This window comes from Orbicella faveolata, unplaced genomic scaffold (genome assembly GCF_042242905.1).
Source record: "Orbicella faveolata isolate gen_17 unplaced genomic scaffold, um_ofav_v1 contig_13, whole genome shotgun sequence".
Taxonomy (NCBI): Eukaryota; Metazoa; Cnidaria; class Anthozoa; order Scleractinia; family Merulinidae; genus Orbicella; species Orbicella faveolata.
Window position 1 is genome coordinate 11,832,501 of NW_028301540.1, and position 17,915 is coordinate 11,850,415.

The 17,915-nt window shown below is 39.6% G+C and overlaps 3 protein-coding genes across 4 annotated transcripts; all 3 read right to left on the bottom strand.

Moving 5' to 3' along the window:
* Window positions 1-161: 161 nt before the first annotated feature.
* LOC110062643 (uncharacterized) lies at window positions 162-8,093 on the bottom strand. The gene is made up of 3 exons (XM_089285796.1): window positions 8,020-8,093; window positions 3,915-4,162; window positions 162-1,583 (listed from the first exon to the last, which is right to left on the bottom strand). The coding sequence occupies exons 2-3, from the start codon at window positions 4,152-4,154 to the stop codon at window positions 504-506; spliced, it is 1,320 nt and encodes a 439-aa protein (XP_089141922.1). The 5' UTR covers window positions 4,155-4,162; window positions 8,020-8,093; the 3' UTR covers window positions 162-503.
* Window positions 8,094-8,241: 148 nt separating this feature from the next.
* Window positions 8,242-14,477, bottom strand: LOC110062688 (uncharacterized). Of its 2 annotated transcripts, XM_020769633.2 has the most exons (4): window positions 14,337-14,477; window positions 11,513-11,768; window positions 9,467-10,745; window positions 8,242-8,825 (listed from the first exon to the last, which is right to left on the bottom strand). In XM_020769633.2, exons 2-3 carry the CDS (start codon window positions 11,750-11,752, stop codon window positions 9,486-9,488), a joined length of 1,500 nt encoding a protein of 499 aa, XP_020625292.2. In that variant the 5' UTR covers window positions 11,753-11,768; window positions 14,337-14,477; the 3' UTR covers window positions 8,242-8,825; window positions 9,467-9,485. The 2 variants fall into 2 exon arrangements, with proteins under 2 accessions (XP_020625292.2, XP_020625291.2); XM_020769632.2 differs by having other exon boundaries at window positions 8,242-10,745; window positions 14,337-14,476.
* Window positions 14,478-14,697: 220 nt separating this feature from the next.
* On the bottom strand, window positions 14,698-17,915 carry LOC149115021 (uncharacterized). The gene is made up of 3 exons (XM_089285801.1): window positions 17,824-17,915; window positions 16,640-16,887; window positions 14,698-16,218 (listed from the first exon to the last, which is right to left on the bottom strand). The coding sequence occupies exons 2-3, from the start codon at window positions 16,877-16,879 to the stop codon at window positions 15,274-15,276; spliced, it is 1,185 nt and encodes a 394-aa protein (XP_089141927.1). The 5' UTR covers window positions 16,880-16,887; window positions 17,824-17,915; the 3' UTR covers window positions 14,698-15,273.

Here is a 17,915-nt window from a genome sequence, read left to right on the forward strand (position 1 = left end):
CACGTTTCACAGAATTAAATTAGAAGAAAGCCAGGATTTCGTTTTCGAGTCTCGCACATCACAGATCTTAAAACACCTTATCAAGTGTTGGGAACCAATCAGAGTGAAATACGCTAAAAGAATAACCAAGGGTAAGTATATGGTGAAGTCGCACTCTAAAATGAAGGAGCTTAACTTTATTACAAAACAGAAGGCTTTTGTTAGTAGGAAGATTCAGCCAAACTATTTAATATAAATCTGAGCCAATATACCATGCTTTACAATATAAAACGAGATAAACTAAGCACAAAGCGTTCTTTTAGAGTGTCTAATCATGATTGTAAAATGAAACAATGTTCTTCAGCGGAAGGATTTGCACCCTCTGCAAGATTCATGAAATTTGAAAAAGAACGTTTACTCCGTATTATCTTTCCCTTTTAAATTTGATGTCTTACCGTTTGTACTCTGAAAGTCAAATTCATAAGCTTCTAATTTTTGTTTAGTTATGAAACTTTACTTTTTGTTTAACGTTCTCTCTCAGCATTAAGGGTGTCATCTTCCTGCTCTTGTTCTTGCCCATCCTCCACAGAGCCACTTTCATTTTCCCTCAGCACATTGTTCTGTAGCATTCGTTTGAGTAAGATTATAGCCCAGCTGAATACAAGTGAAAATATGCGACCAGCTCCAGGATGAATCAGGTCACACACTATCTTGCCAGCTTCTTTACCGATTTCCGTCATTATCTCTTCAGCAAATACCTCGTCTACAGCGATGACGGGGGCATCGTTTGTTGCACTTTTCCCATTCTTTGGACTGATGGGCTTGGGCTTTGGAGGTGTTCTTTCCTCCACCATAGAATGGCTTCTAGTAAACGAACGGGGGACATCATCATTGTCGGCGTTGACGTCACTGCATTGATCATGATGGGCGGACTCGAAACCGTGAAAGCTTCGTCGTTGCCTTTGCTTTTGCAGTTGATTTTCCCCCAGTAACTGCCCTGGTGGTAAGCTTCTTCTAAAGGGACGACCTCTTCTTGGTGTCTCTTGCTCGGAGGGTGAAGCGCAATTAAACCGAGCAATGCTTGCAAGAAGAAATGTGGGTCGCGCACTTCGGTTTAAGCGCTTGAACGTTGCAATCCAAAAAGCTGTCAACCAGTTGTCGATACCTGGCAATCGCGGCTCGCTTATGTCTCCAGCAGCTACAAATGGCACATTAATGACCGCTTCTCCTGGCACTCCGACTCTCAACACGACATCTTGAATCTTTTTTTTGAAAAGTCGTACACGTTCGTCAAAGAACTCTTGTGGATTCGCATCCTCGTGGCTGGGTAGTGGTTGAACTTCGTTGGCAAACGTTAATACCACAACTGCGTGTTCCCACAGCTGCGAACCGAAAGCCTCTGTCAGCCCCTGGACTGTTTTGATGTCGTCGTTGCGAAAACGTCGCGTGTTCATTTCTGTGCAGTAAATGAACACATCGAAAGTAATTACGTTTTGCTTGATTTTTTCCAGATAGTCTGTCTCGTTGCCAGTTCCATCTGCTAATCCTGGTGTGTCGAACACCGTTATCTCTACGTTGTTAATTAAGAACTTGAAAGGGGTCACCTTTAAAAAGAAAGTAGATTTCTGGTCTCACATAATTGTGCATTTGAGTCAAATCATATACTATCAATTTTACAAAAGCGTCTAGCCACCTACTATAAATGCGGGCCACTATTCACTGAATATAGTCCTTATCAGAAAGACGATTGAGAATACGCAACCATACCCTGGGTGCCAGAGGTTTTTCTTGCGCGGTTTCCAGTGTCGAAAAAAACCCTCTAGTACCCGGGGTAACGCAAGCACTATTTTTACTTAGTTTCCCAATTCAATTGCTGATAAACAATAAGTACCTTTCGCACGGCCCAGTTTCCTGACTTTAAAAGTCCCAATATCTATAGCCATCCTTATTGGAGAAAATGTTGGAGCTGCTTTGTCCGCACTATTTGGACAGGTTGAACGCTGCTGCAAGAGGCTGCACAAAGATTGATTCAAACGAGTCTTGATACTCTCGTTTCAAGGAACTCGTATGTCAAATTCCTGGCTTACGTAATGCTTACCAGGTCTTAGAAAGCGATACGGGGACAAGGTAGACGTTGACTTTAAAATAAAACCGATCCAAATTTAAATCCTTGGGTATTGTTGAGAACCATCCTTGTGACTTTTAGAGGTGATTACTACACCATGGATTGAATGTAATATTCCTGATGCCATGCAGGAAGCCCTCTCTTCATATTTTACCCGATATATAGTACTTTTACACATCATTGCTTTCGTTACTATGGTAGAAAAACAAAGGTTTTCAAGCATTATGTAAATGCTATCAATTTGAAGAAATCCTTGTCAAAAGACGAGCATTCAATCCCCATTCAAGTCTACACCACTCCTCGGATTTTTGCAATTTTTGCAACTCCCCCACATGATGCTTTCCGCCATTTCTTTGTATGACAATTTAGTGACACCTAATGGTAATAGGACTGAGTAGAGCCCAATTCGGTCTGTGAGCACCGTAGAATTCCGAAAGTAACGGCCCCCGTTACTTTCGCATTTAGCAGGCAAAAGGGGTCGCTACTTTCGGCGCGGGTAGCCGTTACTTTCGGATGGTTAAAAAACGTTATATTCTATATTATATTCTATATTCTTTGACTGCTGCTAGACAAACACAGCTTATAAATCATAGTTTCGAGAAAAATTCAGTCAGGTTCGAAATAAAATCACAGATAACTCCTCAAGTCAATGTTCAATCCTGCATTTAGGCTGCTCCATCCGCATGGCCCGCGCTTGAGAAGAGAGACTTTCTCTTTTAGTGACTTCTAAAGGGCCGCTACTTTCGGGGGAACCGTTACTTTCGGAGTTCAATAGGAAGGTAAAAAATTAACGTTACTTTCGGGGAGCCGTTGCTTTTGGGGGGACCGTTACTTTCGGACGACAAAATCGAACGACCACGAAGCGGAAGTCCGATTTGTTAATCACAAGTATGATTACTGACTGAATTGGACGACAAGATGTCCCGTTACCAATTAATCATAACCTTTACAATCTCCCGCAAAAGTAAAAGTTTCATGTGAAATATGGGCTTTTAATAATCATTTTTAAATATCATAATTAAAAATATGGAGGATAACTTGTAAAGTGGACGGTAAGCTTCTTTCAAAACGGTCACCGGAGACTAAACCTCCACAATTTTTCAAAGTCGGTCTCTTAAATTGGTTACTATAGTGATTGTAATCAGTGTTGTGATAGGTGAATTTAATGGAGAGGACATGAAATGATTGGCTCATGCAACTGTTCGATTACAACCAACTGTCCGATTGCACTGTCCGATTACAACTTTACAGATTTAATAAGAGCAAAATACAGAAATTTGTGCACCAATCACATTTGAGGAAATTGTAATTGTTATGATTAACAATGGTAATAGGACTGAGTGGAGTCCAATTCGGTCTGTAATCATACGAGTGATTAACAAAATCGGACGACCGCGAAGCGGGAGTCCGATTTGTTAATCACGAGTATGATTACAGACTGAATTGGACGACACGATGTCCTGTTACCAATTAATCAAAACTATGACAAAATTCGAGAAACGAATAAACCACCGATTGATCGCTGAACGATTAAACGTCGTTATGAATGCTAAAAAACACGGCAGTTCACTCAACAAAGTGCACCGCAACAGCGCGCGCAAAATGACGCGTACTGTCCAATTACAAGCATGACGCGTACACTGTCCAATTAATACTCAAATCGGGCTGCTGATAGCCAATCACGTTCGAGAATTTTGTTATAGTTTTGATTAATCCAGAAAATACGATAATTTTCTTTTTTTACCCTCACCAGTCGATTTACTGTTTTAATAAACGAAGAAATTAGGTGTTGGCAAAATCACTAACTTACCTGATCGGTTTCTGGGTCCAGGCCTTTACCTTCCTTGGCAAGATCTTTACCAATTAGGGCATTTGTCAAATGAGATTTTCCCGCTCCTGTCTTTCCACACAGAAGAATGGCCATTTCCCTACGGCCAGACAGGCAGTATTCTCGCAGCTGATACTCGAAGTTGGGTAAGCCATTTATCAACCACCTGGCCTGACTTGAAAGGGTTCCAAAAGTATCATCAGAAGTCCCTCCTTCCGCCATCTCAAAACCTGATGTTACAGATTAAAAATTGAAGCATATTCGATCAGAAACAGAAGGACCCCGCACTGGCCTCAACTAGGTAACCAAAATCTGTTTTATTAATGGATTGGTCATATTAAAGGATTTTTCAGAATGAAATAAGTGGTTAAGTTTTTCCGACGCCTGTTGTTGGTAAGACGGGTAATAATAATAACAATAATAATAATAACAATAATGACTTTATGGATAGCACAATTACCGGTAAAACCAGTAGTTCTCATTATGTTCCTTAAAATCTACCAAACAACTACAATTACAAATTCAAATAGAAAAATACAAAGAAAAAATACAATTGAAAATTCATTAAAAAGTTCTACTAATAATAAAGTTGTCAATTCTAGAATTCCGATCTTTGTATTTCTTGTATATTAGATTTCAAAATTTGCAAAGGGGAATGAGGCCCCTCGTAGTACTGTCTTGATTGTTCCATAGTCTAATGCCACTTGCAAAAACTGCATTGACCATCCAATAGAAGTCATCGTTCTAGTTCGCGTACAAACGTACTATATCTAAACAATCGAGAAGACAGGAACAGTGGGACCCATTACTCTGGCCTCAACGGACTAAAATCTGTATTATTGATCGATTGAGAAACCCGATCGATGGTTAAGTTTTTCTAACGCTTCAGCCGGCGTGGCGATTGTAAGATGGGTTCTAATCTAGCAGAAGTAATCATGTTTTTTTCGCGTACAAGCGTCGCATATCTAACAAGCCGGAAGACTCCTCAATGTAGACTTTGATTTGAAGTCTCCATATTAAAAGCAACCGGGAGAAAATTCCCTTTTAAATCAATCCTTTCCGGACTTGTCACGTTTCCCTAACAGTTCATTGCTAACCATGCATTTCTGTCTAGAGAGGCAAAAGTACTGAAGTTTTGCCAGAACAAACTCAATGCTAAACAAACTACATCATGCCACGCCATACCATGTACAAAACACTAAGCAACTACTATAACCACTCTTAACCCTATTTAGCCTGAGGTTTTTTTTCCCCGCTCGTCTACCTGCAAGTGAGAGGGGTCTTTGTGCCCTACCTCCATGTATCTCCAAAAGTATTACTTGAACAGTCGGTAAAACAGTTGTTGCTTTTGCTACACTCAATATTAATCAAACTTGTGTGGTGTTTAAAGCATCCAAACGTCTTTACTTCAGTAATAATCATGTGTCAATCATGACGCCACCTTCACAAACACATAACGCGTGTCCGCGATCTTGGAGCCCGACGCTATTTTGGGTTTCAAGTCAGATCAATTCCAAAATTGATTCAAAAGATCAGAATAAATATATGGATACAAGAAATATAAGGAGTCTGTAAAAATATTGTCATAAATTTCAAATTTCCAAGAAAAAAGGGATAAACGCTTAAAAATACAAATTTAGCTAAAACCCGTATTGAAAAGATGGTTGCCATAGATACGTAAATCACGTGATTAGACAATTGACACCAAACTGTTCCCCGACGATTTGTTGGAAAAGTCACAAAGTTTAATGAACATAGCTTGACTGTTGCTTAGTAAGAAAATTTTAAAATCACCTCGAGCACTTTAAACCTCTTCCCCCACCGCCAGGCTCAATAGGGTAAAAATGCTACCGTTACATTCCATTTATACCACCCTTACCCCCCTCCCCCACCACCACCACCATCCTATCTACGGCGGCTGTGACACAGACTAATCTACGTACGGTTAAAAGAAAAAAAGCTATTGCAGTTGTAAGCTTCCCTCCGGATATAAGTCCTCCGTACTTTTTCTTTTTCTCACAGAACCAGTAGAGCGTGGAACAATATATTTCTCACCGTCTTAAAAATATCGTTGAAAGAAACTGTTTAGCGTTTTAGTGTACATTAGTTATTTGAAGTCGACACGCAGAGTTAATGTTAATCAAGCTTCAACTTTATCCAGAGTTGAAGGGCTTTATTTGTATTGGTTATATGACTAGCTCCGTGAGCGTAAAGGGGGAAGAGGTAGGGAGGCAAAAAACGCGAGGAAGTAGGGAAAGGATATCCCTAGATATCCCCTGCACTAGGGGGCGGGGGCGGGGGCGGGGGCGGGGAAGCAAGCGAGTCCCTACCCCTACCCCGTTAAGTCTCCCGTTTTGCGCTGGCGTTTAGCTCTCTCGTCATACTACCCGTGCATTCAAGGACTGAATAAAAATTCAAGAAATAAAGATACGAGGACTGTGAACCGTCTAGGATATACCCGCTCTCGCTTTCCCCGACCCCTCCCTCGTTTTACTCCTGCAACGTTGGCTACGTGGGCTGTGGGCAAGATGAACCGATTTCTGCGCCGAAAAAATTAGCCAAATGGGGATTCAATTACAGCCGTTGCGATTTTTTGTTTATTCCGAGCAAGAATAAATGTAATAATTTCTGTTCCAGGAAGTGACAATAGAGCGGAAAGCCTGACTTGTGGGAGAAATTTGAACTACACTCTCTTTTTTTAATAAGAATATTCGATTTTTCAATGCTCCTATTTTCTGCCGATCTTAGGCTGAAAATAATCTTGTAAATATCTTTAGATTATAGCGTATGACATTTCTGTTTTTGAATGTATTTGGCGTCTGGATGGTGTAGAGTGATAGAAACTGAAATACAATACTTCATACGCTCAAAATATAAAGTAACGCCAGTGAATAGGGGGTGAGTCATGTGCGGTTGCCAATTAATCCCTTTGAGCGGAAGCGCCCAAAGGAAAACAATTTTGGAGCCAGCCTGCAGGCATTTAAGCCTGATATGACGCACATAAATTCTTGTAGAAATGCTATTATCAAGTGCTGTTTTTGTTGCTTTTTGTCTAGTTTCTTTTTGACCGTTTAGAAAAAGGAGTAATTTTATATGCTTTATTTAAAAACATATAGATATATAGTATTTACAAATTTTCCACACAAAATTATATTTTTCAAAATCTCAGCGTCGGGTTATTCTTAAGATATTCTTAAAATTTTGCAAATTTCAGCCTCGATATTCCTATAAAATGGATTCCTGTTTTAAAAAAAGAAATAGTGTAGGTTGCTATAATCTAATCAGCAACCCTTGAGTTTGGTTCTTTCCTTAACACATTTTATAGGCTTTAGTTCGCCTACAAATAGTCTGCTTTTGTGGAATAATCTCCCCACAACACTCTATTTTAAAGCTTGATTTCTGCCATGATTGGCTAGGTGGCCTTGTATCCAAGGAGACTTTATGTGTCAGTGATTTGATCTGGCATACAGTTTGTTTTCCGGTCAGTTGAGCGCCTGTTTCGGTTTCGGGATATTATACACGCGAACGGAAAACATCAGTCGTAGCAATTATTTGAATAGATGAGAAGAATTGCATGATTGAAGTGCATAAATCGATTGTAAACGACGAGAAACATCTCTAATTTTGCAACGTGACCGGTGTGTTATAAAGACCTCAAAATGATGAGGATTCAGGGAAAAATCCCAACAGTGCGCTGAAAATTGAAATTATTGTTCTATGGTTTCTAATGTCTTCCTTATAGCAGCTTCCTTGTACGTTAGATGCGAAAAAAGGTACATTTTAAACATGTATTTTTTTCCCGAAACAGTCCTCAGACATGTCTCGTGCGCTTGTTTGGTAATGAGCAACGTTCAGTCAAGAGCCAGGGCCTTACTTCATGGACTGCCAAATAGATTTTCAATTAACTCTAGTGCTTAGGGTGTCGAAACGTGATTCACCAACAAGAGTCCTTCTCAGAAATCGCGTCAATGATCACCCGCAGAACCGGTTAACATTTCAGGTCCCTTATTTTGGTCACGACAGTGTAAATACAGATTAAATTTATAAAACTAACATAAAATTAGTGAAAAAAACACCCGCAGCTTACCTGGAGGATATTTAGAGCGGTCAAAGCTTATTGCACGAGATAGCGTCAATATCTAAAAATACATCTACTATTAATCATGTGACAGCTTAATCCAAGACTTGACGTCTGACGTTATTTTCCGCGAAAGGTTTAACCCCGAGGCGAAATCCCGAGCAGACATCATATGAGTCCCGATTTTGATATACAAAATATATCAGTGACTTGCATATATACAAGACGAAATTTCAAGTTGAATCAGCATTTAATCAGTTTTCAACTTTTATTTTCTTTTGAATGTCTATATCCATTTAAGTGTCACACATCAACCGGGGAGAACAATTTCTTTCATTTTGTTCATCCTAAACATATAACCAGTGGTCTTTGACTGCCATTCCTCACCGGCTCGCTCGAGCCCCCAGCTGGCACAAAAATTAATGGAACATTCACAGCTGCCCATTTAGGCACTCCAATTGCATCAGGGCTTGCTACATTTGCTGCTCAGCAGTAGCATTTGGTTGTTAAAAACATCTCTCTCGGTTGCGTAAAGAAGAGAAAGGACTCGAAATCGTTCCCCTTTTCCCGCTTGATTTTCCTTAGACATTCTTCATCATTGCCGGATCTATCTGACAATCATGGAGTTCCCAACACTATATTATATTTTGCAATGTCCTCGTTACGCTTTATAAAATCACAAGCTGTAATAAGTCTAATAAGGAAAAGAACGACCCGGAATTCTATTTACACACATTGTTGTCAGGTTGTTTCTACTGGCGGGGCTTGGCAGTAATCGGACGGTTGAATGAAAAATTAAAATGGCCACGTCCAACCTAGAGAAATGGCAAATAGAGAGAAAGTTACTAAGTTACAAACGTTGCAAAGTAGGATTCAGTTTAGCTCCAATAAAAAAAATTAGAAGTTATTTGTACGTACAAACCCAAGAAAACTGTTACTGATAGATAAAAAATCTAAGCGTTCAATGGCTCTACTGCAGGCTGATTCGAACTCGTGTATTTCTCAAAACTGATGCGCATGCCATGTTCCTCGATAGCTGCCATAAAACGCCAACTACACGAATCTGTAAATGTTTTTATTTTCCTTCGGTAGTGATAAATATACGGACTAAACCAGGTTTATCTAAAGAAATGTTCGTAGAATCAGGAATATACTAGCTCCAACTTAATATGATGAGCCACTCTGGAGGGTCTAAATTACGCACTGATAACGAACTTGTTTGTTTAGTCATTCAAATACGTATTACCTTCCACATAAGACAAGAAAAAAGGATTCGCGCAAGTGTTACAAGTTTCCTTTTTCGATATATATGTTACATTTTTCGAACTAATGTTCTATAAAACATTTTAAAACAGCTAATGAAACTGGAAGAAGCTACTTGAAAAAACCGTTTCCATACTTAAAGTTTAACACTGATCCCTTTTAGCTCAGCGAAAACAAAGGAAATCGTTCTTACAGTTTTACTCCTTCGATTGTTACTCGTCTTCTGTTTCACTCTCTTCCTTCTCGCCAGTATCTTCATTCTTCTCGTTTTCTGGCTTGTCCTTTATTGCGCGTACCGCCGGAAATAACATCTTAAAACGCCTCATCAACCATTTAAAGAACGTTTGATAATAGCGACCAAATTTCTTATTGGTCAGGTCGCCGACGAACTGTCCGGTCACCTCGCCTATCATCTCTTTTATGATGTCGTGAGAGGAAGTCTCGTCCACATTGATGAAAGGGCCAGACAGTTTGGCAACTTGCTTCTGCGACGTGACCGACTTCTCCCCAACATCCCCTACCATCTCTTCTTTGAGGTCAAAGGAGGAAGTCTCGTCCACATTGATGCAAGGGCTAGACAGTTTGGCAACTTGCTTCTGCGATGTGACTGTCTTCTCCCCAACATTCCCTACCATTTCTTCTTTGAGGTCAAGGGAGTAAGTCTCGTCCATATTGATCGAAGTACCAGACCCTTTGGCAACTTGATTCTGCGATGTGACCGACTTCTCCCCGAGTTCATCATATGCTCTTGGTTTCAGTAAACAACAGTTCAGGGTCTTTTCGAAGGACACTTCTTTTAATTTTTTCTTCATTTCCTTGATGGCTTTCACTTCCTCGCTGGAGAGCCCCGCAGATGGAGATTCAAGATCATCGTCGTTTTCTTCGTTTTCTGCGTTCTTCTCATCGGAAGGTGAGAGAGACGAAAATGTAATGCGATCAGCATTTGCCAAAAGAAAGGCAGCCTTTGCATTCCTGTTAATACGTTTGAAAGCAGCAACCCAAAATGCTGTCAACCAATTTTCTCTGTCTGGTAGTCTTGGCTCATCTGAGTCACCAGCCGGCACAAATGGCACATTAATAGCTGCCGCTTCGGGTACGTCAAGTTGGATCAGGACATCCTTTATCTTTCTCTTGAAACCTGAAAAACGATTAACGAAAATGTCTTTCTCGGACATGTTTTTGGTCTTGCTGCTTGGTGACAAAGGCACTTCATTGGCAAACGTCAACACCACCACTGCATGGTCCCAAAGCTCTGGACCGAACGTCGTTGTTAGCTTTTTCATCGTTTCAAAGTCGTCGGTACGGAATCGTTTTGTGTTCATCTCGGTACAAAAGAGAAACAGGTCCAAATCACTTACGTCTTCCTTCATTTTCTTTAGGTATTCTTCGTCGTTTCCTGTCGCATCTGCTAATCCTGGAGTGTCGAACACTGTAACATTCACGTTGTTTTTTAAAAAATCATAAGCTGTTACCTGATAAAAAAAGAAAGGAAATAATCCTAAGATGCATTGCAGATTTGTTAGATAGAAAATCTCGTTATTTTGAACTTCTGCAAGCTGTTTTGAGCTGGATAAGTGACGAGGGCGCAGCCCTAGTCAATTATGACGCATAAAAATCGAGAGCGAATAATCTTATTGTTTTGGATAAATCTACTAATCATCAAAACTTTATCTAAATTCTCTTCACAGGCATTTATAAAACGCAAAGAAGCGGCGGCCATTTTGGTTAACAACCGCACACTACTAGGCTACTCGCTATCCATCAATGAGAGAACGGCATTCGGGAGAGAACGCTGATAGATTTATCCTAAAAGCGTATATGATGGGTTGTGATTTCGTACAAGACATGTTCTATATCGACAGAGTCATTATATTGAAAGGGTGGTACTGTCCAAGAAGTAGTCTGCCTCCAACTAACAGTAATGTATTAGTTTTTCCTACCAAGATGACCGCCTTCCTAACTTAAAATCAATTTTGTAAATAGAAGCTTAGCGTCCGTTTCAGGGAAAAAATACCCAAGCCAAATGAAGTAATGACGAATTGTCAGTCTTCCTCACATAATGTTACGACGAATTATATTAGTTAGTACCGTTATTTTATAAGACTAAAACGCCCAAACGGAAGCCTTTAGATCACCCACCACCCCCACCTTCAATCACCCCTCCCCAAAATGAGGAAACTCACGATGGCAATATACTTTCTTAACAATTTGCCTACTGGAGGTATTCTCTTGATCTTACTTTGTCGGTTTGTGGATCAACGTCCTCTCCTTCTTCTGCCAGTTCTTCTCCAATAAGAGCGTTTGTCAAGTGAGATTTGCCAACTCCTGTTTTACCGCTCAGAAGTATTTTAACAGAATGGCCACCTGTCCTGATGAATTGTCCCATCTGATACTCAAGATTCTCTGCACCAAATATCACCTGGCTGGCCTCTGTTGCAGGAGTTTCGCATCCAACCTCTGGGGCTCCTTTCTGTGCCATTGTTAGATGGTACAATCTGTAACCAGAATCAGAGAAAGACCGGCTGATTGTACATGCACACCCTTACGAGATGAGCAAGGCAAAGTTTCACTTTCAAAAGAAGTGTAAAACTGAATCGTCTGATCTTGAATAACTGGTATATGGAGCTTGAATAGATACAAACAGTAAGTAGATCTGGTCTCAAGTTGGAAGCCATGTAATGCTTGGTTGGTTGAAGATTTATTTCATGTAGGAAGTCTTGGTTATCCAAGACATCTCCAAGACAATACGTTACCTTGATGTGCATTAGGGGGTTTAAGCAAACTACGACGGCAGCGGTAACGTAGTCAAAAGGATTAACGAACAAAAAGTATTAACGAGCAGAACACTGGTTGTGCACGTGCGTTATAAATCTTATAATTCTTAGTCGTCCTCTGTAAAACAATAACTTGAAATGACAACTTGAAGTTCTGGGAATTTTGAATAACATGAACAGCTACAGCTAATTTTTCATATTTTTATTTTGGAACCGAAACCTGTTGTTGCATATTTAGCTTAAGCTTCCATTACGCCTATAAAACGACCCCAAACCTGAGCTCGAACTGCCCAGTATTAATTAAATTTTCATTTTTTGAGACTTGGTACATTTCTCTTTCCTCTTAGTAAAGTGCTTTTCCTTATTTGCTCACTAAAATTCACACTCTAAACACAAAAGGTTCAATAAAATGCTTGAAATTAAAATTGAGAATGAAAATTGTCTATCGAAAACCTTAGTTATTGAAATTAAAATGCCCTTTTAAAGGTGTTTGGTTTAACATTAGTTACGATCCTCGCAGCAGGGCCTCTCGTCAATTACCCAAATTGGGTTTGGGAGCCTTTTCCTACTTGTATTGACTATGACTTGAGTTTAATACACTTAAAAAACCATTTAAAAGGTTAGGTTTCCTCCTGATGTAATGTACATGTAGATCGTGACGCAGCAATCTGTGATGTTTGTAGCCAATCAGCGTGCTAGTTGTTTGTTCGGCACGCGCACGATTCGTGGAGCAGAAACGTATCCAAAACGGTGGCGAGGAAGGCGAGTGGCCTTCGAACTCTTTTTTGAATTCTACAAAGATGTGGATCAGTTTACAGGATTTTTCACTGAATTCTCACCAAATTTGGAATTGACTTTGGATTTCTTGTTCAGCAGGGTCTCACGAAATCACATTATATTCAGCAATGATGGAACGTTTGATTTGAAAGGTGGCATGTAGTTCGTACTTGTGATGGTCTTCAATCGTGTGCTTCCCGCATGACCAACTCTCAAATTATGGTTTCTATGACCACAGAGGTCGCCATTTATAACAAAATATTCAAAATTGTTTGTATTCTTTTGGCAGTTTCAGTTATCTGATGTGCCAAGCACAGATTATTTTTGTGTTTTGATGGGAATTCAAAATAAACTTGAATTATTGTCCTGTATCTAAAAGGCTTTTGGGAGAAAAACTGTTAATATTAAAGCTAGTATGTTTGCAACTCACTCACCAGATAAAAGTGAAAATGTGTGCAAGTTTTGGCGATTTTTGGGTGAGTATATGCCTGTGTTAAGTATTGTCAAAAATGCAGTAAATGCCAAGGCAATAACATGTAAGTAACTTAAATTATCTTCCAGAGCTTGCTCTGTTCGTCTTCGTTTTAGGTTCTCCAGTATTCTTTACGGTTATATATTTTCAAATTTGAACTAAAAGGTACTGCTTTTTCATTCATAAACGAGAGAAATTCGTCATGCACCATAGGCCATGTTGGCCCAAGTTGTATGTTTCCTCAATTAATACATAAACTTACACGTATAAAAGATTATGTAACAGGAATCGAACGAGTGAAATTTAAAACTCGTTCGTAGCGTAAACATCCCACAAATTCTGTTTGTTCTTACTCGCCCAAATATCGCGCAAGCTTGGCATGGCGATGGTCCTCCATTACGTTTGAATTGCCAAGTTATAACAACGCTCCTTCTATCCCTTTGTATTCGTTGACGATTTCACTGATAATTATAACTAGTATACAATCCAGTTTGGTGGTCTGGATACCTCTGTTAGCAAGAAATAAACACTGAGACGATTCTCGGAAAAGCCTAGTTTACACTGCAGCTTAACTAAACGTTTTACTCCGTTGGGGTTAATTTGGTTGTATTTAAAGTGTTTTGCTTAAGTTAAAAGACATCTTGAAAACAGTGCCGTGTATTAGACAAGAACAACTACTGATCGCTCTGCCCAATAGTGGATGCTTGAATACTTCGCTGGCTACTGTCGGTTTTACACGGCATTCAAACAACTTGGTGATGACAACCGCTTGGCATAGATTGGCACACGGACGCAGGGTATTTTGTAAGGGCTGCAGTGTAAACAAGCAACGATTCATCGACATTTAGTAGTCTTTGCGAGTTTACAAAGTACAAATATATGCACAATTTACTCAGTAACGAAGCTCGTTCCGCCTCATAATTTGGACATGTAGCAAACACGGCCGGAAGTCCTTTCAGATCGTCGTGGAAGGCCATATCAAACTTTCGCCCCGCATATGGAGAATATTAATCACGGGACAAAACATGAATTTCACCTACCCTGAGACCTGCTTGAACTGGAACAAAGTTTGCAGTCGAGCTCAATCAGACATCAAACACAGAGTGTGTAACGTGTCTTGTTGTTATGGAATTTGGGTCAGTAGAGCGTACAAAGCATGTAAACCAGGCATGCGCAGATTGCAGTGTATGATGGTATTATATGTGAGGGGTAAAGTTCACTGAATGAATGAACGAATGGGTCCTAGTAACGCAATCTTTGATATGTAATGTCGAGACAAAAACAGAAAAAAGAAAGTTAAAAAAGGAACTATATGTTATTTCCCAAAGTAAATTCGAACACGTTTCACGGCCATAGCCAGGCTGAAATTCTTTCCGTGGTAATATCTCCAGCAAAAAACGCTTCTTTTATGACTTTAATATTGATTTATTATTTTAAAATGCATAGTCTAGTTACGGGGATTATATAAAAAAAATTCAAACTTTTTACCGAGGCAAGTGCCTCGGTTAGACTGTTAAAAGCTAGCTATGGCTTGCCGTTTTTATTGACACAAGTGCAATACCACAGCAGCGTAACTGAGCTGTGTTGCAGCTTGCAGTTTTTCACTTAGCAGGACTGGTGAAAAAGTGACTGTAATGTTTTTAGGGGGTTTAAAACCAGTGACACAAGACTCTGAAATCTCCAGCATCAAATTCGCATCACTTTCTAAAGTCACACAAGGTTTTTGAATTGTATGTGGATTTGCTCATTCCAGTACACAGTAAGAGACAAAATCTCCCTCGTTAACAGTGATAAAGGTGATAGAATAATAGCAAAGAAAATGAAGTTATGTTTTTCTCTCAGTTATAAATAAAATGTTTCGCAGGCCTAGCAAAATTAGAAGGGGAAGAAACTATTTGGTGCTACTTTACATTTAAGTAATCCTTCGAGAGTTCGTGCTCATTGTGTTCTTTAATTTTTGTCCTTGTGTCATTTGCTTCATGTGTTTCTCTTCCTCAGATATCTGACGATCGAGCCAAAAAACGTTTGATAAACGTAGTCAAAAGCCGGGCTGATCAAATTGCTCATGAAACTTCCGGTATCTTCCCCAACCATCTCTTTTACCACATCACGAGAAGATGCCTCATTCATTTCGATGGGCGGAACATACCTTTTGGCAGCTGGATCTCCCGGTGTGGAGCACTTGTTGCCACATTCATCATACATCCTAGGTTTCTGGAGACAACCATCTAAGTTCTCTTCAAAGGAAGCATCTTGCATCTTTCGCTTCAATTCTCTCATGGCCTGTAGTTCCTCGCGAGACACACCTTGAACTTGGGAACCTTGAACATCCTCGTTATTTTCTTCACTTTCATCGCCAAGCAAAAGAGATGAGAATGCAATGCGATCAACATTTGCCAGTAAGAAAGGAGCCTTTGCCTTCCTGTTGATGCGTTTGAATACCGCAACCCAAAAGGCCGTCAACCAGTTTTCTCTGTCTGGCAGTCTTGGCTCGTGCAAGTCACCAGCTGGCACGAATGGCATATTTATAGCTGCCTCCTCGGGGACATCAAGTTGCGTCAGGACTTCCTTTATCTTTTTCTTAAAACCTAAAAAGCGGTTGCTGAAAACCTCTTTATCAGGGACGTTATTGGCCTTCTGCCTTGCTGATGGGTGAACTTCATTGGCAAACGTTAACACCACTACTGCATGGTCCCAAAGCTGTCGGCCCAAAGTCATGGTCAGTTTCTTCATCGTTTCCAAGTCGTCGTTACGGAATCTTATGGCGTTCATCTCGGTGCAGAAGAGAAACAGGTCGAATTTAATGCCCTTAGCCTGGATTTTCTGGATATATTCCTCGTCTTTGCCTGTCGCATCTGCCAAGCCTGGTGTGTCAAACACTGTGATATTCACGTTGTTCTTTGGAAATTGATAACCTGTCACCTGAAAAGTGAACATAAGCACTGTCAACAAAAGAAATATAGTCTGTTGTCCTCAGTTATTTATTAAATGCTACTTTTGTAGTCCTGATTTCAATGAATCTCAACATCAACATAATAGATGGATATCACAGGAATTCGGGGTATACATTGTCACTTTCGAAGCAAACGTGATCCCAAAGTGTCACAATGATGTTAAATGATCCAAATTCGTTGTGAAAGAATTTGGGTAAAAGAAGTTTCTACAAGAATGTTTGTTTCTTTGCAAGGAATTCTCAGTCATGCTACTTAAATCTTTACTCAACACATTTTTTTCAATTTGGATTTAATTCTTGTCGTTTGTCATTAAGGTCTTCATTGCGACTCAGTGATCATTCGACCTTTACAGGAAGAGATCCGCTGGGAACTTTTATAAATTAACTCACTTCGTCGGTTTCTGGATCAACGTCCTCTCCTTCTTCTGCCAGTTCTTCTCCAATAAGAGCGTTTGTCAAGTGAGATTTGCCAACTCCTGTTTTACCGCTCAGAAGTATTTTAACAGACTGGCCACCTGACTTGATGAATTGTTCTACCTGATACTCGAGATTGCTTTCACCAAATATCAGCTCGCTCGCCTGTTTTGCAGGGCTTTTGCATCCCTTTGCTGTATTTTCTCCCTCTGCCATGGTACGCTCTGTAACAAACGCGGAAAACGAGTGACTTAAATTTAATGTGCAGGACAAGCGTTTACTAAACAACTTACAGAAACATGTTTTCTCATTGGATGTGATGACAAAGTAAAGCGTCAAAACACATTCATGAGTTCTGAATACTTAATGCATTTATTTGTCAGATTGAACGTTGTTTCGAGTAAAAATTTTAAACAATCCTAAATTTGCATATTATTCATAACATATGATCAATTATTAAAAGACATACGAATCGAATGAATTATTCAGGATAAAGTTTTGCACAAACCCAAAATTTAACTCAGTTTGGTTATAAAACTTTTTCCAATATTCTTTAATTGAGAAATTTTCCATTTGAGTCCAGTTGTTTCTGTATTTTTCTTCATATCTTCCTCACTCCGGCAATATCGAAGTTTTCTCGTTTGTGATGGAAAGTAAAAAAGTCAAGCATAACTCCAGTTATCATGAACTTCGACAATTTTTAAGCCAAGAAATGAATGTGAAAATTTTGTCTAACATCCATTATCGAGAGGACCGTTCCACGGATCTAGGGGAATCTAGACGTAAGGGCCACAACAGCAACCGAACTGGTGTGATTTCAATAATTAACAGGCTTGTCTTGAGAAATTTTCAGTTTAATTTGCATCAAACTTACTAGTGTCATCCTCTCGCTGGGTTTGTTTCCCTTGAATCTCGAGTATTTCGGTATTAGCAAAAAAGTTATTTTTTCGGGGCAAAATATCAAATATTAAGCTCCCTGAATGTTTTACAGTTTTTTGCTTCGAGAACCGTGCCCTAGAAGTCTTTGTTTAGTCCGCAAAAATCTATTCAACTTGAAGCAAGCTCGACTGGGAGTTGTTTCAGATTGTTTATGTATAGAGCTCATTGAACTCAATTGGAATTTTTTAGATTCCGTACAACAAAACGAAGTATCGACTTGCCTTATAAAGTGAAATAAAGGTGTGCTCGGTATTTTACTGTTCCAGTATATTTTGAAGTCTCGTAGCTTTGCCTCTACCGTCTACAAACAAAG